This window comes from Leptonotus elevatus, chromosome 13 (genome assembly GCF_054856555.1).
Source record: "Leptonotus elevatus isolate MCC_2025b chromosome 13, RoL_Lele_1.0, whole genome shotgun sequence".
NCBI lineage: Eukaryota > Metazoa > Chordata > Actinopteri > Syngnathiformes > Syngnathidae > Leptonotus > Leptonotus elevatus.
In genome coordinates, this window is record NC_141251.1 from 4,314,781 (window position 1) to 4,334,068 (window position 19,288).

The window sequence follows — 19,288 nt, forward strand, 5'->3', positions numbered from 1 at the left end:
ATAGCTCACCAGTGACGGGACATTGTGATTTCCTAGCAATGTGATGTATTGAGTAATATAGATTTTTTTAAACGAGAGGGTTAATATAGTGTGACATATATAGTTTGATATGTGTAATACGTTCTAATGCAACAAAATGTGTGATTGCATTTTTTTTTTTTGCATTGCAAAAAAAGTATTCATCCATATGCATCTCCATACGTATATGCCGTATGCATCCATATATGCAATTGATAATCATAACATTTGATCAAACAGTTCATCTCAGCCCAGTGTTTTTGCGTCGGTCTGACATTGAAGCTGTCATACATTACTGCAGGCTGCTTGCAGTATTTTCACGATGACATCATCCCTTTGGAGCCGATACCACGTGGTTAATTGCTATTCCCGCAACAACAACATATATACACACAAATAACCAAGCATGTGATTAAAAATATATATATATGATTTTGCTGTTATATAAACTAGTCCGCCGATTGGGGTGAAAAAAATAATAATTTCGCGACTGCTGCTGATATTCCGGATGACATTGAAGTGTTCTGTTTTGCTCTGACGTATGCCTTTAACATGAACAATGAGGTACATCAATTCTGATTGGCCGACGCGAGAGGATGCACGGAAATCGGCCAATCACAGCGCGCGGCAGATTCAGGTAGTAAATCCCCGGTCCTGCCTCCCCACTGTGTAACACGGCCCAGAGAGGGCTTCCATACTTCTCTCGCCAGTGTGTTTTTAGCCATTGCCTCGCTCGCTTCCTCCCCCTTCTGTGCCGCCATTAAAAGCCCATCTCCTCGGCGAAAAGGGATAAATATGATTTGAAGAGTCCAACGCGGATAACCGAGGAGGGACGGGGCTCGAGAGAGTGGGTGGAGGCTCTCGCCCTGTGGCTTATATGGACCTCCGCCATCCAGCCAAGTCAATATGCGGCTAGTGTCGGCTACGTGAGAGAAGCCCGAGTGGCTTCGGCAGGGAGTGGGATCTCCACGGCGACCGAAACGAGGTAAGGGGCTTCTCGTTGTGTTCTACTCAACGGCTTCCACGTTCGAAGCGCAACAAAACATAATCCATTGGTGTTAGCAGCGCGCGGGCGGCTAGCTTTCTCTGTAATTACTTATCTGGCAGGCTGTTAAATCTCGTCGAGTTCGTAACGCAAAGTGACAAATCTCGCGATAATTCCATCGTTCGGGAAAGTTGTTGACGCGTTGGCTGACATCAAAGCGCTTTTCGTAGCTGGATTTGAGCACGAAACTATTAGCGCGTCACCTGTGAACCTGTCAAACAAGAACGTCGTACCTTTGGAAAAAAGTGGGGCGAGTCAGGTTGTTGTTGTGGGCTGTTTTAAAAACAAAACAAAAACATAAACAACAACCAAACAAGGCGCCCGCGGTGTGTTTTGTCGCGCTCATGTGATGAATTTCTCACCGTGTAAACAAACATCCCAGCCTGAATGTAAGCAACGCGCATGCGCTGTGGATTATTCACCCCCTTTTTTTAAATTTGTCTTTAATAGGCTTTGCGCTAAATTAAATTTCAATGCGTGGGTTAAGTGTCTAGGCGGTCACGCGTCTTCCCTGCTGGGTGTCTGCTTTCATTCGCCCCCCCGTCTCTTGTTACCAGCCTCCTCCATGGTACTGTAGGCCACTCTTGCCCTCTGTCTATAAATTAACTTTTACTGTATGTGTTAATGGTCGGTGTTGGGTTTCCATCCTGAATTGTCATTGAGCATTGCTGTGTTGTGCGGCATCAAATACTTCCACAGAAAGACCAACTATGTGCTAGTAAATCCAATGTGCACCAGGCACTCTTTTTTTTTTCTTCTTTTTTTTTTTGTGCAGATGTGCATTAGTAGAGATTAACAAGCGATGCCGGTACTCTGCGGATCAGATTATAGAAGATATCCACTGCACATTGTACACCCACTCAACATAGAACTGACAATAAATTTACCATTCTGATGAGACATTAAGAAATACATCTACGATAAAGTAAATAATACATGAGTTACTGTAAATTCCCTGCGCCATGCCCAATGTAGCCTTTTTATGCCAAAATTAGTATATTGTTTGAGTATATATGTCTATCTAATTAAGACTGAGATAAAGATAAAAATAATCAAAACAAAACTGTAAAGATATACCATGTGTTTCATTTAGCCTTGACGTACATGTTTTTACCGCTTAGTGCTGTGCGTCTTTACTGAGCAGCAGAAAAGAGGCCCCTCGCGCTGACCTTAGGCCCCCTCCCGGATGTGCCCTGATACAGACACTGAAACTACTCACCCCTTGATTAATATGTGATAATCTGGTTGATATAGATTATCCCCACTGCAAATGGTATACTAACCGTCCCCATGATAAAACTAACTCACCTTTTGATGCACATGTAACTGCAAATGTTAGCTAGCTAGCTTTCAGCCGCATGCTTTTTACGTTAGCAATGCTTGGTTTGCTATTCAAGGAATTGAATTGCTCATAGTGAACTTGCTTGACTTTGTGGATTTTGTTTCCACTCAGTTGTGAGAGCATGAACGGGGGTGAATGGTTGTCTGTCTCTGTATGTCCCCTGTGATTGAAAGGTGACCAATCGAGGGTCCTTTTGCCCAAATTCACCTGTGAAAGGCTCAGCCCTAATTAGGAAATAAATGGATGGATATGCAAAAGTGAAATGTAGAGATTGGCAAATATCAATATCGCTATCGGGTCGGTACAAGTCTTATTTTAAGGTATTGGATTCTCATGGAGGTTGCCAATAAATAATCGGACCTTGAGTAAGTCCTCCTCGGCAGTAGTTGGCGCTATACTGCAGAAGTGTGACACATCAACGAATCATCATCTGCATCAGAAAAAAAAGTCTTTGTTTCACATTATTTTTGGCATCGTTTGAACTGAAATTGTATTCATGAAAAGTACCGGTACTAGAGGTTTGGGTACTCAAATACTCAAAGAGTGAATACTTATATTGTCAGTTCCCAGTGGTTTATTCCATGCGTCTTTGTTTGCAGTGCACAGTTTCCTTCAGAGTGGACCTGCCGAGCTGAGAACCCCACCGAACGGCAGCGAGCCTCCTCGGCGCGGACGCGACGATGACCGAGCTGGTCGCCAAGTGGGCCTGTGAATACTGCACCTACGAGAACTGGCCGTCGGCCATCAAGTGCACCATGTGCCGCGCGCAGCGGCCCAGCGCCGGCGCCATCATCACCGAGGAGCCCTTCAAGAGCGCGCCGGCCTTGGACCCGGCCGTCCTCAGAGACAGCCCCACCCAGGGGAGCTCCTCTCTGCTCATCTGCCCCGACTCCAGCGCGCGCCCCCGCGTCCGTGCGGCCGACACCCCCGAGACCAGTAGCAAGTGGTCCTGTCACATGTGCACCTACCTGAACTGGCCCCGCGCCATCCGCTGCACTCAGTGCCTGTGTCACAGGCAACACGCGCAACAGCACGCCAGCCGTCAAGGACAGCCGCGCAGCCCCACCGAGTCGCCCCAGACCTCGGGCTCCGGGTGCCGCCCCGCGCCCTCGTCCACCGCCACCGACCCCTGCGAGGAATACAATGACCGCAATCGGCTCAACACACACGCACAGCACTGGACTTGCGCCGCCTGCACTTATGAGAACTGGTCAAAGGCGCCCAAGTGCGTCGTGTGCGACCACCCGCGGCCCACTCACGGCCTGCTGGCCGAACCCATCGAACTGGCGTCGGAACCCGAGCGGCAGCAGCCGTCGTCCAAGTTTATCGACGCCGACAGGGGCAACAGGCGGGGCGTGGGGGGCGTGGCGGGCGGCCAGGGGGTCGGCGGCGTGGCGGGTTTGGTCGGGGGCTGCAGCACCAGCCAGAGGAGGTCGCCGCCTTCCTCCAAACGCGAGTCGGAGGTCAACATGGACTTTCAGAGGATCGAGGTGGCGTCGGGGGCCGGCGTTGGGAGTAAAGAGGAACTGGAGGTGGATTTCAAAAAGATGAAGCAGATTAAGAACAGAATGAGGAGGACGGATTGGCTCTTCCTCAACGCCTGTGTTGGTGAGTTTGAAGTATTTACAGGGGGGTCTCAATAAATCTCAATTTATTTCAGTCTTTCAATCTAAAGGGGAAGTCAACCGGAAAAAAAATTCTTGACAATAAGATGCTCTTTGCAGTCCCACAAGTCTAAATATGGCATTTTGGTTAATATTGCGTTAAAGGGGTGCTTGACTCATTGAGCCATTTTCAACAGTAAGAAGATTTTTCCATTTGCTGTCAACTGAAGATGACATCACCAAGGTTGAGGAAATAGGTAACGACCAATTATGGCCCAGTTTGCTGACCAAACCCAGAAAATAGGTAAGCCGTGATTGGGTCGTTACCTACTTCCTCATCATCAGTCGACAGCAAGTGGAAACATTTGTTTTTAAAGGTATTAATTGCACATGAAAAATAAGGAAGTTGTCAAATTCATTCTGGACAAAATCTGAACTTTTTATTGCTGAAAATGGCTCAATGAGTCAAGTATCCCTTTAACTCATTTACTCACAGAGTCCCAGTCATTTTGACTGAAGCAACCCCCTTCGCTCCCGGCTGTTTTACTGGATTTTGACTAATTTTGCAAGGCCCACAGAATATTGTGTTCTACTGCTATAAAAACATGGAACCTAACAAAAGAAAGATTAGAGTCTCTTCTTTCATCAGGAAAAAAGTATATTTTTATCTGTTTCCACTTTGCAGCAATTAGCATTAGAATATAGCTAAGTTTCATCATTATTCACAAATCTGTCTCTAAAACAGTGGTGAAAACAGCTTGTTGCAACATGGCCCTGGTTGATCTCTTATACTCTGCTGCCGCCTGCTGGCCGTTTTTGTAATAACTACCATTGCTTCAAGCATTCTCTTCAGTTCAGTTCAAAGCCTTCTCTGTGCTCAGGCATAAAAAACAACATATAAATATATTTTTAGAACCATGGTAATATTTAAAATAGAACATATTTATACGTTTTTGGGAGCAAATGAATTTACCAGCCAAAATGTTCCCATTTTCTGTTGAGTAAAAATGACATCACAAGTCTCAGGTAACAACCAATCACAGCTCAGCTTCAGAAAACAGGTGAGCTGTGATTGGTCGTTACCTGAGCAACTGTGATGTCATCTTCAGTCGACAGCAAGTGGCAAAATGGCCGCCCCCTGAGATGGATACAAACAGCTGTTGCTTCATAACTCACATTCATAACTCACATATAACATATTATTGTCAAGAAATGTTTAAGGTTGACTTTCACTTTTGAAAAGTAAAGTATTGAAGTTAGAATAAGTCGGTGCATGACTGGTTTACCTTATTTTGCCTTTGTTTAGTGAAAAAGTCAAATGCATGCTCAGAAACGTCATACATTTATTCTCCTCGCAGACAGCTGGCTTACATAGCCCCGTCCCGATTTGATCATTTGTCGTTTTGTATAGTGATAACTGATAAGTAAGTTCACACGGCACCGTGCGTGCCGTCAGCCAGTGAGTGAAACTGGACTGCACAAACAGCGAGTGTCCGGCCACCCACACTGTCGACTGCCGAGTGGGAAGTGGGAGGATGAACATTTGAAGGAAAAAAATGCCACTAGTGCAGCGCTCTTGAAATTCTCCGTCATGTTCCGTTGAACGTCCATCGGTAGAGATGATGGACGGTTTCAGGCCAAGGGGACGTCAACTTGTAAAGAGGGTCACACACAGCCCAATTGTGCTGCAGACGATCCGTAACACGAATTTGTCCTCTGTTGCTAGGGAGGTTAAGCGTGACACATGCACGATGTGCGTGCGTGCGCACAATTGGCTTCCAAAGGGACCTGTCGCTTTAAAAATAGAGTGACAAGAAGAGCCGCGGTCAGAAATATATACGTCTTGAGCAACACTCATGACTTTCAGCCTGCATTATTGACCACCTGACAGCGACTTGACATCACTCATCGCGTGGCAAACACGGCATCCGCATTTCACTGTGCCATGACAAAGTGCGCTTTATACTGCCTGGCTCTTTGAAATCTTTGCTAATTATTTAGTAGTATTTTACATTTTAAAATAAATAAAGCATTTAAACATCAACTCAAAGCATGCATTCAAATTCATTTGTTTGCATTTTCTGCACTGTTACTATAAAATAATGTCATTATTGTTATCAAATTAATCAACAACGATTTTTGATGAATTGTTTTGAAACCTTGTGTACCTTCAAATTGTCCAAATCCAGGTCCAGAAAGTTAAAACCCTGCCAGAGTTTGGCTTTAGCCCCAGGTGCTAGCTAGCGAGATCCCTAGCAGGTATACAAGCATCATGGTAGGTAGCTAGGTAGCTTGATAGCTAGGTAGCTTGATAGCTAGCTAGCTAGCTAGCTAGCTCCCTAGCAGGTAAACAAGCACAATGGGAGCTAGCTAGCTAGCACCTGGGGCTAAAGCCAAACTCTGGCAGGGTTTTTTACTTTCTGGACTTGGATTTGCCACATCTGTACATCAGGGTTCACCAATTCTGGTCCTCGAGGTCCGGAATCCTGCTGGTTTTAGAATGTTTCCGCCCACTAGCACAAACAGTAATCAAGAAAAAAAAAGCTTTTTGTGCAATATTAAAATGAATCCGATTAATCGATTCAAAAAATATTCGATATTGACAGCACAAAAATAATCGACAGATGAATTAAAATAATCATTAGTTGCAGCCCAACTATAGTTTTTGTGATGGTAAACCTGGCAGATGATCTCTTTTCCAGCCGACTCATGTCTATGCTCAGACAAGATTGTTAATCACAGATGTGAAATTGCTGGACCTTCTCTCCTGCACGTGCCCTGAGGTGAGCGCCGTGCCACGCGTGTTGCCTTGCAGGATGTGCGAGCGAGCGCAGGCCGGGCGGCGTGGCCGTGGGCACGCCCACGCCACCGTGCTGTTTTGTGATCCTCTCTTGTCACACTGCGCTGCTTTTGTGCTGCCGCTCGTCTCCTCGTCGCTCGCAGCGCTAGCCCAGCTCCACATGGCACGGCGAGTCCTTTTCGCCCACTCGGCGTCTCTCCCCTCGCACTCGCACACAAGTGATGTTGTGTGTTGACATGAGAACACATAAAAAGTGCTGCAGCGTTTACAGTACTGTCAAAAGGATGCTGTAATTGTTGTATGCGGCATACAAGATGTATGGAGTATAGATCATTTACACTTTAGTTCTTTTTTTCATTCTGAAATGACACGCTTATCATAAGTTTATTGCAACAATAATTAAATTGAATTTAAAAATTGTTCAACCCCAATTCTTTTTTTTCAACGATGAGAATTGACTTATAAAGAACCAAAAATGTCAAATAAATAAATAAAAGTGAAAATAAAGCAGATTGCTTTGTGACGGCACCGTTATCCCAGAGCGTTTTTATTTATTTATTGACATTTAATTATATTTTTATATTTATTTGCACATTTATTTTTATATTTTGAATCTCATTTTCAATTTTTTTAATTTATTTATGTATTTATTCATTTAGTTTTTTATTTAATTTTATTTTATATTTGTTAGCGTTTTTATTTATTGATTGAAATGTAATTCTATTTATATATTTATCTTACATTTATTTTTATGTTTTGAATCTTGTTTTCTATTTTTGTATTTGTACTTTTATTTATTTATTTATTTTAATTGTTTTTTTTTTCATTTATATTTATTTTTTGTACTATGCCAATTATTTTAATATTTTTGTATTTTGAATTTCGTTTTCTATTTTTGTATTTATTTGTAATTGTATTTATTTATTTATATATTTTGTTGTTTTTATTTCCATATATTTATTTGTATTTCATTTTTGAATTATTATTATGATTATTATTATTATCTATCATTCATATATATATCTAAAAAAAAATATATATATATATATATATATTTTTTTTTTTTTATTCTAGCCGTTTTAATTTTCACGTTTATTGATTTTTAATTTTAGCATTTTACTCCCCCATCTTAATTTCCTCTCTTCTTTTCACACAGGCGTGGTGGAAGGTGACCTGGCGGCCGTGGAGGCCTACAAGACGTCGGGGGGCGACATCGGCAGGCAGCTGTCGTCGGACGAGGTGCACCTGCTCAACCGTCCGTCGGCGTTCGACGTGGGCTTTACGCTGGTGCACCTCGCCATCCGCTTCCAGAGGCAGGACATGCTGGCCGTGCTGCTCACCGAGGTCAGCGCAGAACGCGGCCGAACCCGTTGCGTGTCGCAAACGCGCTGAGAAATCGCGCCGCGGCTTTGTGCGTTCGTGCCTGAGGCGCGCGGAGCAGCTTGCTTTGTGACGGGACGGTTATCCCAGATTATCTGTCGGCGCGCACCTCGCCTCCCGCGCTCTCGCTCACTGGCCCAATTTGCTGTCAGCGCGGGTCAGCGAGTGAGCGCTGAGTGCGACGTCGGAGCATGCCTGCGGAAATATTTGAAAGCCGCCAGCCGCAAACAACGGAACATTTCCCAAATTCTTTCCTGTCCGTGTCCTCGCGCAGATAAATCACATTAGCAAGAAACATTCAATTGCAGTCGTTTAACACTGCCTAAGCAAGGCAGCTTTATTTATACTGCGCATTTCATTCGGGCTTGGTATCGATTCTATTTTCCTCAATCGATTAAATTTCGATTTCAGTTCGATTCGATGTGATTCACTTGAATTCAATCCGATATTGTTTAATTATGGAACATCAGCAGCACGTTCTATCGGGTTAGCTAGTTCATAGCCAGCCAACTGTACAGTCTCATTGACACCCATGTCACTCACCAGTTTAGGCCCCGCCTTTTAAAGTTGTGCACTCTCAAAAGGCACGGATACTACAGAGGAATGTTAGAACGGTCATCCCAAGTGCACAAAATATATCCATTTTCATCTGATCAATCGATGGAATAATCAATAAAATACTTGATTAAAAGTATTGACTAGCTTGCTGAAAAATCATTCTCTCTCTCCGCAGGTGTCCCAACAGGCCGCCAAGTGCATCCCGGCGATGGTGTGTCCCGAGCTGACGGAGCAGATCCGCCGCGAGGTGGCCGCCTCCCTCCACCAGCGCAAGGGGGACTTCACCTGTTACTTCCTCACTGACCTGGTCACCTTCACGTTACCCGCAGGTCTGCGCCACCGTCACGGCATGCTAACGGGCGCTAACAGGCAATTAGCTGTTTGTGGACGTGCCTCTCCGTACCTTCTGTTTATGAACGCTGTCCAGAAGACACCGCTCACCTCTGGCTCGCTGGATTATTGTTCTTGTACAACATACCCCCCCCCCACACACACAAAAAAAATCTATATTTAGGGGCTTTATATCAAGTCTCTTTTCAACTCAGTGTCTGGTTTAGTGTGCCAGCCTGGGCCATGGATTGGCGGTGCCGTGTGCGCGGGACAATGGCGACCTTGGCTCGCGGCCACGAGCAGAGAGTTGCGCTGTTTGGGCCGCACACAGTCAATGCGTTCATTTGTCTTCCAGCGGAAGAATTGGCCGCTGTGTTGACAAGAGCCCCCCCCGAGCACAGACAGACAGAAAGCCAGCCGCCGTTATTGTGGACGCAACAAAAACATGATGGCTGGCCTCAGCAGAAGCATTTCAGTCATGTTGGAGAAATGTTGTCACCGGAGCAACATTTTATACTATAATTGCGAGACTACAATAGTGTAAAACGGAATAGAAAGCCTTTATTGGTATGGTGCAGATGCATTTAAAAAAAAAAAAAAAGTAAAAATATAGGGCTGCTCGATTATGGAAAAAATTATAATCACGATTATTTTGGCAATAATTGAAATCACGATTATTCAAATGCTTATATATTTTTGGGGTACAAAACAAGAAAATATTTAGACCAATTTAAAAAAAAAAATTAACACTATATTTATGTAAGTTCCTTTTAGTACAAACCGAATTTTGAATAATATATGTATTTTTTATATTTATTTATTTAAGCAAAGTTGGAGTGCAGCTTGTGCACAGTGCAGTAGGACGGTCATTTATTTTTTGGGTACAAAACAAGAAAATGTATAAATATAAAAAATATTAAGACAAATAAAATTCTTTAAAACACTATAATTATGCAAGTTCCATTTGGACGAAACAACATTTATTAAATTAGTTATTTAAAAATTTTAAAAAAGTGCAAATGTATAAATTCAAACAACTCAAAAATTACTATTAATAGTCTTTTTTTTAATGATTATGCTGATTTTGTAATTGTGAAGTGTAATAATTGAAATTGTAATTGCATTTCAATTAATTGCACAGCCCTAATGGAGTAGTGATAACTTTGGATGTAATACAAACATTATACAGGTAAAAAGTTCATAGTACTGGATTTCCATTTTAAGAAAAATAAATGGTTTGAAAAAATTGAATATAAAAATAAAATAGTTAAACAAGATCTTTTTCTTTCTTTTTTTTTTGCTGTATCTGTTTCAGATATTGAGGATTTGCCTCCAGCCGTTCAGGAAAAACTCTTTGACGAGGTTTTGGACCGAGACGTGCAAAAAGGTAAACCATTTTCTTGTTACATTGCAGTATTACAGCAGTGAGTGCATGCCTAAATTGCAGTTTGAGGGAGTTAAACCAGATCCAAGTTGACAGTGGTCCACCCCTCGTCCACACACACACACACACACACACACACACACACACACACACACACACACACACACACACACACACACACACACACACACACACACACTTATCCTCTAAGGGAAGCACGCCAAGTATTTGCAGTGGTTTATTACTCGCACTTCCTCCTTTGCCAAAAGTGGGCTCTGTCTCCTTGATCGTCACCCCTGCCAGACACTTTTCGCCAGTCCACACACGGCCCAAAAAATGGGTCCATTTCTTTGACCAGACACGCGCACATAAAAGGCAACAATTGTGTCACCGGATGCATTTGGGGCTTCAGTTTTGACAGAAATTTGGGCAAAAAAAAAGACCGCTGTGCCTTTTTTTTTTTTTTTTTTTTTTAAGATTAACAGATTAAGATTTAAATCTGATCACGTGGCCTAGTAAACCACTCGACGACTTTCTGCACCACCCCCACCCAGAAAGTTTCACTCTGATGCACCAAAATGCAGCTTCCTATCAGGAGGTCGGCTATTAAATACATTTGGCCTGCTGTGCTACAAAGGGAAGCACGTTGACACTTTGGGGCTTCCCAACAGATCACATGTTTGTTCCGCCTTGTACCAAGTATCATCTTATTTCTGCTGTCATATTTATAACTGGGTTCTTTTTTTAATTATTTATTTATTTTTATTGTATTTTTATTGAAAGGGGCACTTCTGTAATAAAACCACAATGATTCATACCGTGGCCAAGACGAAAAGAAACAGATAATAAAGCAGAAACAATAATATTATGAAAAAATGCAGGAACAAATAATGAATTTGGCAAATATGCAAACAAACAAATGGTATTAAAATAATTATACAACATTATATAAAAATTTAAAAAAAAGTCTTAACATGGTGGGAAAAAAATACATAAAATGTGGAAAAACAAATTCCTAAAGAATAATAAAATGAAAAATCTTTTTAAACAAATAAAACTATTTAAAAATGCTGAAGAACAAATATGTTGAAAAGGAAAAGCTATGAAAACTATTAAATAAATATTCACAAAAAATGTAAAACTAAGCAGTACAATAAATAATACATGAAAAGATATAATGCATATGAATTCTGACCCATTTAAAAAAAATAAGAAAAATCAATTAAATAATAAGAGGTAAAAAAATAAATATAAAATTGTGTAGTAGAAACTCATCACTTGCACGCCCCCAGTTATATGAACTTATTTGCTCCCCAAAACGTATAAATATGTTTTAATCGTCCCAAAGACGTATTTATACGTTTGTTTTTGTTTTTATGCTAGAGCATACAGACTGCTATGATGCAGCCTCTGAACTGAGGAGAACGCTTGAAGCAATGGTAGTTATTACAAAAACAGCCAGCAGGTGGCAGCAGAGTAGACAAGATCAACCAGGGCCATGTTTCAAAAAGCTCTTTTCCTCACTGTTTTGAACAGATTTGTGAATAATAATGAAACTTAGCTATATTCTCATGCTAATTGCTGCAAAACGGAAACGGATACAAATATACTTTTTTTCCCTGATGAAATAAGAGACTCTAACCTTTCTTTTGGTGGGTTCCATATTTTTATAGCAATAGAACACACACACTGTGGGCCTTGCAAAATCAGTCAAAATCCAGTAAAACAGCCGGGAGCGAAGGGGGTTGCTTCAGTGAAAATGGCTGCGAGTCAATGAGTTAACATCAATTGTTACCAATTGCGATCTCCAGAGCTGGAGGAGGAGTCTCCCATCATCAACTGGTCGCTGGAGCTGGCGACCCGTCTTGACAGTCGACTGTACGCCTTGTGGAACCGCACGGCCGGGGACTGCCTGCTGGACTCGGTGCTACAGGCCACCTGGGGCATCTACGACAAGGACTCGGTCCTGCGCAAGACGCTCCACGACAGCCTGCACGACTGCTCGCACTGGTGAGGAGCTAAAAACACAAACAGCAGTTTACGAATGGTGCCGCATTTTTAATATTGAAATCAAAAGTAATTTCTGCTAAGCCGTGGTCAGTGCGACTATGAATGTCCTGTGTGTGGCTAAATGCTAAGCTAAACATCTACTATTTAAGTGCTGTAAAGTAGTCCATATGTGAAGGCCCCGCCCCCACCAACCCCCCCCCCCCCCCACCCTCCCGTTGGTGATGCCTTCAAGGACGGCAGCAGCTGAAACGTGACATGCGGCCCCCTCGCATTGCTTGTGTTTTACACTTCAACACAAAGCTCTTGACTTTGAAAAATGTGCAACGCGACCCCCTGCTGACGGGCACATCGATCCAAATGGAAAGCGTGCACAACCAATTATAGAAGACTGATGAGCTTCAAGTCATCATGTGTTGTTGTTTTATTATAACTTTACCACCACGATAACATTTTTTGGAGATGTGTTGCCAAATCAGGCCAGGGGTGGCTGAGGCAGTCAAATGAAGTTAGGCCAATTGTGAGTATTCTTTTTGTTACCATGACGACCACGGGCGGAGCTACGGGATTGTGATAAGGCAAGCAGCTACTTCTTAATTAAGGAAGCCAAACCCATGTGTTTGGGGGGGGGGAAATCAAGCCTAATCTAAGTCTGCTAGCTTTGTTATACTACGAGAAATGCCATAAACAGGCTAATTTTAATTAGCATCCTTTTTTGTTTATTCTAAACTAGAGATAGACAGATGTGGGTTTTTTTTTAAAGGCCAATGCCGATTATTAGTAGTCAAGGAGGCCGATAACCGATATTCGTCAAAATGCCCAATATCGGTCTATCCCTATATTAATCCATCAAGCAATTTACTTAATCAAATGGTGTTGGGAATTGTAATTTACTTGATTTAATTACACAATACTTAGTGACTTTCTTTTAGTCCGTAAAGAAGAGTGAAACTAATACTCCAACTCATGAAAGTAAACTAAAACAAAAGCATTTTTAGAATGAATAAACTCACAAACCGGCTATAAAACGCATTAAAAATAACAGAATTCAAAAAACTAAAGTCAAATAAAATAAAAACTAAGGAAAAATCCCAAATATTCTTACCGTGATGAAGGTGTGTTTGTTGTCGCAGGTTCTACACGCGTTGGAAGGAGTGGGAGTCGTGGTATTCGCAAAGTTTCGGCCTGCACTTTTCCTTGCGGGAGGAGCAGTGGCAGGAAGACTGGGCCTTCATCCTCTCGCTGGCCAGTCAGGTACGAGCCGATAACGAGGCCATCTGCCGGTGCCTTCCTGAGGTGGCAAATTCTGGTCCAGAAAGTAAAAACCCTGTTACAGTTTGGCTTTAGCCCCAGGTGCTAGCTATCTAGCTAGCTGCCATGGTATTTGTTTACCTGCTAGGGAGTTAGCTAGGTAGCATCAATGGCCAGCTAGCTAGCATAAGGGGCTAAAGCCAAACTGTGGCAGGGTTTTTACATTCAGGTGCTAGCTAGCTAGGTCCCTAGCTAGCTCCCATGGTGCTCTTTTACCTGCTAGGGAGCTAGCTCGCTAGCACCTGAATGTAAAAACCCTGCCACAGTTTGGCTTTAGCCCCTTATACTAGCTAGCTGGCCATTGATGCTACCTAGCTAACGCACCAGCTAGCATAAGGGGCTAAAGCCAAACTGTGGCAGGGTTTTTACATTCAGGTGCTAGCTATCTAGGTCCCTAGCTAGCTCCCATGGTGCTCTTTTACCTGCTAGGGAGCTAGCTAGCTAGCACCTGAATGTAAAAACCCTGCCACAGTTTGGCTTTAGCCCCTTATACTAGCTAGCTGGCCATTGATGCTACCTAGCTAACTCCCCAGCAGGTAAACGAGCACCAGCTAGCATAAGGGGCTAAAGCCAAACTGTGGCAGGGTTTTTACTTTCTGGACCTGGATTTGCCACCTGTAATGCCTTCGCCAGCGAATCTGCACAAGTTGGTTAGCCTTTGGCTGTCTGAGTTGTTGTCTGTAAGCAACTCTGCTTCTTTGCGCTGTCTTTCCCACCCCAGCCGGGATCCAGCTTGGAGCAGACCCACATTTTCGTTCTTGCACACATACTTCGGAGGCCCATCATCGTCTACGGAGTCAAATACTACAAAAGTTTCCGCGGGGAAACGCTTGGGTTCACTCGCTTTCAAGGTGAGCAGTCGTCATTCTTAGAAAAAATCGATTCATTTAAATTCTTTATTAAATCTATTTATGATTAAATTATTTATTCAATCGATTTATTTCTGTTTTTAATTCACATCACAGGCATTAAGACTTATTTATTTATTATTATTTCAGAGTGTTATAAAAAAAAAAAGAAAAAAAAATCCCAAACGTGCACATTCCCCAAGGCTTCTTTTGTGAGCGCCACATAGCCGACATAGCTGCCATGCGCTCGTCACCACATGCAAGCATTTCAGCTATTTCGGCGGCTGCGAACATAAACAACATGATGAAAGGCTTCTGTGAGAAACTATTGAAGATGAATGACGCACACACACCCAAAACAGTCTTTGCAGTTTCTGTTGTTGTTGCGAAGACGTGTTGAGTGTCTGTACCTGAGGTGACGGAGCAGGTGACGCCGGTGAAAGGCTCTGCGCTTTTGCTTCCATGCAATTCACTTGCTAAGCTGTCACTGCTGCCAGTTTGCCTCGTGGACAAAAGTATTGGGACACATACGGGATGTGTGCGGCGAAGGAGAGACTTTCCGCAAGGTTTTGTGTGTGGTAATATAGAATGGAAGATATGTCTTAATACTTTTATCCATAAACGGATCATTCTTGACTAAATCGGGAATTAATTACCTCCACCAGGGAGATTGTGTAGACATTGGGTCAAGTGTATTTGTTTGTTTATATTCAGCCACAATCGGAAAAATACCCCCCCCCCCCCAAAATACAATTAAAATATAATATAAAATAATCCAAACAAATATGTTGTTTTAATATTTTTGTTTTTTAATTAAAAACCAATAAAGCTGTCTGTTTTATATTATAATTAATCATTATTATAATTATCTGTGAGTAAAATAAGCAAAAAATTAAGCTGATAAGTGCTTGATAGTTGCTAATGATAAATTATAGTAATAGTAAAATGATAAAAATGGGCAAACAATAAGTAAATATAGATAGAATAGATAATAGATAATAGAAAAGTTATAATGGTGGGAATTATTTGTAATAGGATATATGTTAAAAAAAATAATTATAATTGAAAAAGTAAAAACATATATATTCTTTTTAAAAATAAATAAACTTTAAAATATAGGGAATTGCCCTTTAATTAATTGGAAATAATAAATTAGAAAAAAAATATATCTTTAAAATTACTTCAAAAGAATAAAGTGAAATAGTAAAAGGGGAAAATGAATAAAAATGGAAAAATATGACTAAAAATATAAACTTGAATGATAAAAAAAGTGAATAATTCATTAAATACTAATATAATAAATAAGTTACCTTATGTGGTGAAATATTTGCACGTTAGGAATCGATGATGTCAAAGCCAAATCCGATCCGGATTTCACTTCAGTTGGACGCAGAAAACCCCGTTGAACATGTCGAGCCACTTTCCGTGTGAACCTGTTTACGCATGTTGCTGATGCCGCGCGTGACCCGTGTTTGTTGCCAGGCGTTTACTTGCCTCTGCTGTGGGAGGAGAGCTTCTGCTGGAAGAGCCCCATCGCGCTGGGCTACACGCGCGGTCACTTCTCGGCCCTGGTGGCCATGGAGAACGACGGCTTTGACAATCGCGGCGCCGGCGCCAACCTCAACACGGACGACGACGTCACCGTCACCTTCCTGCCGCTCGTCGACAGCGACCGCAAGCTGCTGCACATCCACTTCCTCTCCGCGCAGGAAGTAAGTTGTTTTCATTGTGGGAATGCTGAAAACATTATTGGCGTTTTTCTTATTTTTGACATGCATCTACTTCCACGTAATTCATCTGATTGGCATCATTCCAATTTCAACATGTTCCAAAATTTAGCACCTTGCTGGCTATTATTTTTCTAATTCCCAAAATGTGTAGGTTTTCCAAAATTTAACTTTTTCAACCAAAAATTACCCATTCATTCCCAATGGGAAATTTAACAACAGATTCACATCGTTCCCATTATAAATTCAAAACATTCCGCTCATTCAGTTCAGCTTGGAAACAATTTTCAAATGGCCTAAAATTGCATTGACAAAAAATTATTTAAACCCCCCCCCCAAAAATAAAAAAACCCCCTGTGCATTCTTAAAACAGATTCACATTATCGTTCCCATTTGAAATTCAAAACATTCGGTGGATATACTGTAATTCACCTTAGTTGTCATTCCACTTTCAGCATTAACATACAATTTCTACTTGTTTTTCATTTTTTTTTTTTTAAATAAAAATGTATAAATTAATTTATCATCATAAAAAATTTTTTTTATTTAAAATAAAAAATAATGGTATGTAAAGTAGCTATTGAATATTAGCAAGTATGTTATGATGTCAAAATTTTCGGCCGGCCCGCCCCGAAAGTCGAAAGCACAGTTAGCCTAGCGACGCTTAGCGCCGCGTAACTCAACAACGTGACGTCCATTTTGTCAGATGGGCAACGAGGAGCAGCAGGAGAAGCTGCTGCGCTCGTGGCTGGACTGCTGCGTGACGGACGGCGGCGTGCTGGTGGCGCTTCAGAAGAGCTCGCGCCGACGCAACCACCCGCTGGTCACGCAGATGGTGGAGAAGTGGCTGGACGGCTACCGGCAGATACGGGCCTGCGCCGCGCTCTCCGACGGCGAGGAGGACGAGGACGACGACGACGAGTGAGCGTTCGACCGCCCGCCCGCCGGCTCGCTCGCTCGCTCGGGACTTTGGGACTTACTGTGACTCGCGCGGGAAATAAAAAACGGTTTACAAATTCCAATCCACCTTTTTCTTTTGTTTCTCCGATGTTGGCGACACAAGCGGAACTCTTACATGGAAATGCATGGATGGAAAGCCCTTTGAGCATTTAGCCCGTATCCTTGCACTAGTTACATTCTTTGTCATCACCCGTAAAACAATTTACCAAATTGCTAACTATGTCTTACTAGTAATGTTTTTCTGTTTTTTTTTACACTTTTAAGTTTGAGCATGACATTTTTCTTACTTACCAGAAACACTTTTTGGCCCAAAGCCGTTTGAGCATCTCGCTTAAGGTCCATTTACGAGTACGATCTTTGCTCTTACTAGTAAGACAATTCAGCGCACTAGAAGAATGAACGTTTTATCCACTACTAGTGCCACTTTTGGCCCACGAGTACAACCTTTTATGTGAATTCATTTGTTTATATAGAATATCAAATAAGCCCCAGTTTAAGGTTCATGCACTAGTATCCGTTCAGTGCACTAGTTGAACAATTGTAATTGGAAATTAATGTAGTTGGTCAACTAGTGCACTTAGTTGTCGAACTTTTAGGAGAAAGGGCGCTAATACTCAGACCTTAAGCAGGCTAACTGTTTGTACATTTATTTGTTAGCCTTGATATCCAAGATGTACTATTAGTCGCAAAAAAAAAAAAAATAATTGTCATGCTATTGAGGACAAAGCTCATACTAGTAGCTGGAATTTAAGCCGGATATGGAATGACTGCTCAAAGGGCTTTTCATAACGATGCATGTTGAAAAGATGACGACGTGTATATTCGAATATGAACTCCACCAGCATTGATGCGTTGAGTACAAAAACAAGCACATTATTTCCCATTTGGATTTTGGAAAATATGGAGAGAGAAAAAAATGGACAAAGCCATTCTCGTGTTTAGAAGTTCTAACGAAGCACTGCACATTTCTGACATTTCTACACGAATTCGATCACTTGAATGAGGTCAAGGAAGCTCTTGGAAGAAAAAAAAAAAGGGAGAATGTTCCCTTTAATAAGTGGACTCACTAAAGAAGTTTGCTTTTCTTTTTAGTCGATATATTTATTATGATTGTATTTGGAAGCTCATAATCTGTATATTTTAATGCTTTTCTTTTTTTTTTGGGGGGGGGGGGTGACACGACGACGTCGAGTCTACCGGCAGTTTCAATTTTTCGGTAGTCGCTCAAGGGGACGTCTACAATCTGGTGCTTGTTTTTCTCATTTTTCATTTCACGTCACATTACTTCAGCTCTTTCGCCTCGCCGAGGTCACCCTCACTCACCTCGTTTATGTGGTCAAGCGTCTCGTCATGGCAGCGACATCAAAACCAAAGCAGACGGGGAATTCACTTCTTACGGTTTTCTCCACTTTTTTTGTTTTTTTTCTCCTCGGTTTGGAGCGTCCACCTGTGGTGTGTTGCTTGGTATTAATGCAATAGTTGGTTTGTGGAGTTCTTTTTTTTTTTTTTTTTTTGGGCCTCATTCACCGTACATACATGCAAGAGTGTAACACAAAAAAAAAGTGAGCAAAAAACAACGACCAGAAAAATAAAAACATTTTTCAATGTTTCAACTGTTAACTTGTTTGTTTTTTGAGTACTTATTTCCCACTGTTTGAAAGCGTTATGTAAACATGACTCGACGGACAGAATGCATTGCGCCCTCTAGTGGAAGTTGCAGATGCTGCATGAAATTCAACGTTTGAATTGGTTCATTTAAAGAACTTTTGACTTTGACAAAAATATTCAAGATGCTTCCAATAGTAACATGATTATTTTTTTTATTTTTATGACTATTTTGTAACCACATACGCTAAGCACTTCATTTTTAGTAAAAAAAAAAAAAATTAAATTATAAAATGTGAATATGATTGTAAAACCTTGGATTTTATATATGAATATACTATTACAATTAAGATTTGTTTGTAAAAACAA

The 19,288-nt window shown here is 41.7% G+C and overlaps 1 protein-coding gene across 1 annotated transcript; it reads left to right on the plus strand.

Annotated features, from left to right (window-relative positions):
* Positions 1–680: 680 nt before the first annotated feature.
* On the plus strand, positions 681–18,934 carry zranb1b (zinc finger, RAN-binding domain containing 1b). The gene is made up of 10 exons (XM_086093656.1): positions 681–1,003; positions 3,005–4,013; positions 7,966–8,153; positions 8,923–9,076; positions 10,393–10,464; positions 12,273–12,471; positions 13,602–13,722; positions 14,501–14,630; positions 16,110–16,339; positions 17,061–18,934. Exons 2-10 carry the CDS (start codon positions 3,086–3,088, stop codon positions 17,277–17,279), a joined length of 2,241 nt encoding a protein of 746 aa, XP_085949782.1. The 5' UTR covers positions 681–1,003; positions 3,005–3,085; the 3' UTR covers positions 17,280–18,934.
* The last annotated feature ends 354 nt before the right edge of the window (positions 18,935–19,288 follow it).

What these genes read in the sequence shown, in the direction of transcription:
- zranb1b (XM_086093656.1), top strand. Translation starts at nt 3,086, where the DNA reads ATGACCGAGCTGGTCGCCAAGTGGGCCTGTGAATACTGCACCTACGAG. An exon ending in CTGCACGACTGCTCGCACTG is followed by an intron (nt 12,472 to 13,601) that starts GTGAGGAGCTAA and finishes TTGTTGTCGCAG; the next exon opens with GTTCTACACGCGTTGGAAGG. An exon ending in TCCTCTCGCTGGCCAGTCAG is followed by an intron (nt 13,723 to 14,500) that starts GTACGAGCCGAT and finishes TTCCCACCCCAG; the next exon opens with CCGGGATCCAGCTTGGAGCA.